The sequence below is a fragment of the Danio rerio genome, chromosome 12 (assembly GCF_052040795.2).
Source record: "Danio rerio strain M-AB ecotype USA chromosome 12, GRCz13ab, whole genome shotgun sequence".
Classification (NCBI taxonomy): domain Eukaryota; kingdom Metazoa; phylum Chordata; class Actinopteri; order Cypriniformes; family Danionidae; genus Danio; species Danio rerio.
In genome coordinates this window covers 35,989,206-35,995,380 of record NC_141032.1, presented here as the reverse complement: position 1 = coordinate 35,995,380, position 6,175 = coordinate 35,989,206, and the positions used below count along the sequence as shown (strand labels likewise).

General features: G+C 34.1%; 1 protein-coding gene across 1 annotated transcript in view; it reads right to left on the bottom strand.

The window, feature by feature from the left end:
- Positions 1–621: 621 nt before the first annotated feature.
- nherf1a (NHERF family PDZ scaffold protein 1a) overlaps positions 622–6,175 on the bottom strand; it is a 61,276-nt gene continuing 55,722 nt past the window's right edge. The window contains 2 exon segments of the mRNA NM_212707.2: positions 622–1,522; positions 4,855–5,013. Of these exon segments, the coding sequence (NP_997872.2) occupies positions 1,367–1,522; positions 4,855–5,013 (315 nt within the window). The 3' untranslated portion in view covers positions 622–1,366.

Sequence of the window (6,175 nt, the reverse complement as noted above, 5' to 3'; positions counted from 1 at the left end):
GTGAGGATTATAATCTAATTATACATATTGAACCTCTTTAACATTATTAAATGTTTAGTTGAAGTCAGAATTATTAGCCCCTTTGAATATATTTTTTCTTTTTTTTAATATTTCTTAAATGATGTTTAACTGAGCAAGGACATTCTCACAGTATGTTTGATAATTTTTATTTTTTTCTGGAGAGTCTGATTTGTTTTATTTTGGCTAGAATAAAAGCAGTTTTAATTTTTTTAAACACCATTTTAGGACAAAATGATTAGCCCCTTTGAGTTATATTTTTGTTTGATAGTCTACAGAACAAACCATCGTTATACAATAACTTGCCTAACCTGCCTAGTTAACCTAATTAACATAGTTAACCCTTTAAATGTCACATTAAGCTGTCTAGAAAAATATTATTTACTTTCATCATAAAATAAATCAGTTATTAGAGATGAGTTATTAAAACTATTATGTTTAGAAATGTGTTGGAAAAACATCTCTCCATTAAACAGAAGTTGGGGGAAAATAAACAGGGGGCTAATGATTCTGACTTCAACTGCATATATATTGTTAAACGAGTATTGAGACACTTTTCTAGAATCTGTGTACTCCTGCATAGAAATTCAGTCACATCAGCCAGACTTTTCATAATATTTAATAACAAAAATCATTTCTGCGTGAAACAGACTTTAACAGCAGGTATATTTCAGTATTTGAGTTAAAAATGTACCATCTTAAAGTCTCACAGAATGAAGCGAAGATACCAGAACAGGCCTACTGTGCAAGATTTACAAGTAAACTCACACCACACGCTTGTTTCAGAGCCGCTCCTCGCTCACAATATTAGCATGTGCTGTTCACAAAGCACTTTAAATAAAACCTTATCAGCTAAAACATTCAGTCAGACAGTGGTTATTGGCTCCCGGTTCACATTTACAAACATTATAAAGCTGGACTTTCTACATTTGACGTTATAAACTGATCATAAACATAAAAGACTCAAATCTGGATTTGTGCTGCTGGAAATCACCCAAACTCGCTCTGGAAGGGTCACCAATACTGCATCAATATCACGCTAAGCGAAGCAAGAAAATATACAGAGATCATTGAAGCTTTCTTTTTTAAAATAAAAATAATTAAGTTCTAGGCTGTACATTATACAGGAATGTTAAATCAGATATATATATTTTAAAAACACGAGGAAATCAACAGAGGAAAATCTCAAACAGAATAACACTGGTTTAAAACGTACACGTAAAGGGTTTTCTAATCATGTGCAAGTGGATTTAAAAGACTGACGATGATGGCGAAGAGAGGCATGATGGGATGGAGGAGAAGTGAAGAAAACAACAGAGAGAGAGAGAGACAGAGGCACGCAGGAGGCTCAGAGGTTGCTGAAGAGCTCGTTTCTTTTGCTCCAGTCCATCTGCGGAGCTCTCTTGTTGGAGCGTTTCTGATGAGCGCGCTCTTTAGCCTGCTGAAGAGACATGTTCAGAGCCAGGCCTGCGTCTGCGCTGGAGGCTTTCTCCTTCACCTTCTCCTGCACATACAGTCAGTACAGAACAGTCAGCACTCACTGGAGATAGACTCAGACTGATTCAGTTCTGAGAGTTGAGCCATGTTCAAAGGTATTGTAAAAGGCTTTATTTATTATTATAATTAAGAAGAACCATCATGTACAGAGTTTCATTATACAACAAAAACACATCAGACAGAAGGATTAAATGAGAAAAGTTATTAAAAAAAAAAAAAGAGTACATAAATAACCAATTTACATACAAATATATATTTTTCATGTTTAGTTATTTAATAAAAAGTTATCAAATGCAGTTTTACTACAGAAAACACACGTTAAATACTCTACAAACAAAGCTCTAGTAGCGAGTCTAAATCCCCGGGTAGATCACACGAATTTGTCACGATTTCCTTGATGTAGGGTGTCGTGGGGGTTCGAAAATGACAAATAAACATCATGACAAGATTCAATCCTTTTTTCTCGTGTAATGTGGCATAGTTCACAACAACTGATACCATGCCTGCGATGCCTCACGACACCATCGCAGAAAGTCTCTCATGTTTGATTTTTTTCTCGTTTTTCGCGAAGAGTTTCATCACGAGGGCGACACTGTAATTTGAGCACATAATTTTCAGTTATCTCTGCGGATGCTGCTGTTAATGCGCCCGTCAGGTAATCAGAATATAGGCTGCATATTAACTTATGGGTGGGTCATGGGTATTTACTACATTGTGCGCGTTTATTTACTCGTGTAAATTTATATTCATTCAGTTCAATTTCATTATAATTATTCACTAGTATGAAAATATTCATATGATTTATTTACTATACAGCTTGTAAAGTATTATTTTCTGTCTTTTAGTAGATAATATACGAGAGACTTGCTTTGTTTACCAAATGAAGGCGATCTAATGTAATTGGATTTGCATTTTAAACATTAAATACAAGTTAAAAAGGTATTATTTTATGTCATAAATTAAGGTTTTAGTTATGATACTACTAAAATAATTCTGCATAAATACGCAGATTTTTAACAAAGTTCTGCACAGAAATAGCAAAAAATGTCTGCAGATTCTGTCTGGTCCTAGTCATGAGTGGATAAGGTCAATCATTGTTTCTGCAAACTTGACCTTTTCTAAAATATTAAGGTGTTTTTTGTTTGTTTTTTTTAAGCAATTTTATCTGGCAAACTGGCACAAATATGCAGACATCTCCATTCTCACAACGAGTTTCTGAGTTCTCTCATAATTCCAACAGAGTTAGCTTATCTGAGGTGATCTGGGAACATGTTCAGTGCTGTGAATATAACGCAAAAGCATTTCCTGCTTATTCTAATTTGTCATTAATAGTGAAAACAGTTTAATACAGGCTTCTCTGAAACTCTGAATATTTCACTTTCTTTTTATTTAGACTAGATTATTATTTTATTTAACAAACCAACACAATCTCTGTGGAATGGAAAAGTTGTGACCTCAAACCTCAAATATTATTCAACATTCTTGTTTATAGATAACTGACCAACCAAAGATACAGTAAAATTAAGATAACAAATAATAGCAAACAAAATTTGTTTTAAAAACATATTTTTTCCAAAAAAATATACAAATGATATTTTAAATCAGGATTTAATGAATTCCCTCTCTGTGATTGTTTTATCACAAATCTCAGTTTTATATTTGCTAATTTTTTAAATGTCATTATTCATCTCACTCACGGAGAGGAAGTGTTTAATTAACCCATGGCAGGAAAATATACGTTTAGATTCCAAAGAAAATATCCTGATATTAAAAAGGAATCATAAGTTTGATCCTATCCTTGTTGTAATGCCCTTAAATAATGGAGTTATTCATTGTCTGCAAGCATCAGTGTTTATTGAGACTGAAATAAGATTTTAAAAAGTTTGAAATTGAGATCAGAAATGACTATTATTATACTATTATTATATCAACACTTGTGACTGCTTTGGAAAATAACGCTTGTAGACGTCAAGGGATGACTGATTGTGAAGGAACCTGTAGTCTGGCACATTGGTCCCCACGACAAGTCAAGATTTTATCAAAAAATAAATGAAAATAAAAGAATTAATAAAAAAAGAAAATTCGCATAATCTGATGTAGTGACTTTCATAACTGACAATAAAAATCGTGTGATCTGACCGGGGCTTAAGAAACTGCTTTACTTGCTTTGTTTTATTTGGTGAAGCCTCACTACATGTATGAAATAACCATTATATAAAAGATGTGAAGGCTGCTTTTGAAGATCTGCCATCACGAAAACACTTTATGAATATTTTGTTTTGAATCAGAGACTCGAAGAGCGCAACACATTGGCATGGTCACATGACTACAGTAAACGTCGGCTTGGTTATGCCATCATAACTGGTTTGAAACGTGTCTTCACAGGTTTGATTAAAATGAACAACAGTACTCATTATTCAGATCATTATTATTTTGGTACACTACTCTTGTTTGGATAAACTCGATTTTCAAAGATTTCAAAAGCACTCAAAATAAAACTCAGCCTCTTATAAACCTCATCCAAGGATTTATAGTAAAAAATTCTATAACTGTTTTTGCACACTGCTTACATTTAAATAGTCACAGTTTTACTACAATAAAAACACTGATAAGCTGTGTAGTATAGAAAAACCTGCTTATTTTTTACATTACGAGGAAAATATATTCAAGTTGGCACCTAAAGACAAGCTCAGCATATTGATCAAGAATAATTGTGATTATGATCATCTATATTACAGGTTTCTTACTGTAGTGACATGTACAATCCAAAATTTCATTGGCTGTTCCGCTTTAGGTGGGGAGGCGCCACCTAGTGGAGGATCGCGAGCAGGTGTCATAGATTTACCAGTCTGTAGTTTTTAATTTTGAGAAGCAAAAAACAGTGTTTTAATAAAAGTTCATGTTGTCCTGTTTAGCAGAGCCTAAAGTAGGCCTAGAACAAAACATATTTAACCTTTAAAAATTGATTAAAATGCACATTTTATGCACGTGTTAATATTAATGATATTAGTTGATAGGCTGAGTGCATTTGATTTGGTTATACTTTCAACTGAACATCTGAAGAATGTGTAAACATCCTATATTAATGTAAGCTTTGAGTTTACACAGTTTGAACATCAGGATGTGGTGTTTCAAATGCTTTGAATCAGTGAATCATTTTACCAAGCAATTGGTTCAATTATTTCAAAGCTTTCTCTACTGTGAAACCTTAGCTTACAGTGAATTCATAACTGCTCCGCATTTTCCTAACGCCTGCCTCTAACTGTACTAAATGACTGTAAGCCACAGCTTGATTGATGCTTCAGTATGGAGATATGGAGTGTATATGGAGACACACACCTGTGGTGCAGCAGCCATGGCTGGAGCCGGAGCTGATGCTGGAGCCTGAGCTGAAGCCGGAGCCGGAGCTGCAGAGGTGGAGGTGTTAGAGGAGGTGCTGGAGCTCGACAGACTCATTGCTACTTTAGGCTTTTCCTCCTGGACAACTTTTCCATTCACCTGAAACAAAGCATTTAATGGAGTGTAAAGATGTGCACTGTTGGTACATTTGGTCCATTCATTCATTCATTCATTTATTCATTCATTCATTCATTTTCTTTTCAGCTTAGTCCCTTCATTAATCTGATGTCGCTACAGCGGAATGAACCGCCAATTTATCCAGCATATGTTTAATTAGTCCTCTCTCTACATACAGTTGAAGTCAGAATTATTAACCCCCCTGATTTATTAGCACCCTGTTTATTTTTTCCCCAATTTCTGTTTAACGGAGAGAATATTTGTTCAACACATTTCTAAACATTATAGTTTTAATAACTCGTTTCTAATAACTGATTTATTTTATCTTTGCCATGATGACAGTAAATAATATTTTACTAGATATTTTTCAAGACACTTCTATACAGCTTAAAGTGACATTTAAAGACTTAACTAGATTAATTAGGTTAACTAGGCAGGTTAGAGTAATTAGGCAAGTTATTGTATAACGATGGTTTGTTCTGTAGACTATCGAAAAAATATATAGCTTAAAGGGGACTTTTAAATGGTTCATAAAAAAATAAAAAATTGCTTTTATTCTAGCCAAATTAAAACAAATTACAGTTTCTTCACAAGAAAAAATATTATCAAGCATACAGCGAAAATTTCCTTGTTCTGTTAAACATCATTTAGGAAATATTTAAAGAAGAAGGCTTTTATTTGATATAACATCAAATGAAATGAGGAAACAGGATTTTAGATGAACACTTTGATTTATAGTTTTCTTCAACGTTTTAAATGATGATAACTGTAATGCAAAAGCTTCAGTTCTGTCCTCTAGATGGACCCTGAGCTCTGTTTACATGCAGCGGCCTCTGGGTCAGTTCCAATATCCGCACATGTGATCTTCAGAGCGTGTGCACGAGACAGGAAGACAGTCTGCAAAACTGTCCCAGGTCTGATCAAATCCAGCAGTATCTGACGTTAACTGTCTCCAATCATTGCTCATTTACCGGATCTCATGTGCTCAGAAATCAAGAGTTCCCAAGGCAACTTTACAGTTTAAAGTAAACTGAAGATTACATAAAATGAATACACCTCCAAACAAACTCAAACCCAAAATCAAACAAAGTGCTCAGGGGTAGCTTTAATAATGTGTCTGTGCTCTTTGGTTAAGGGATTCATC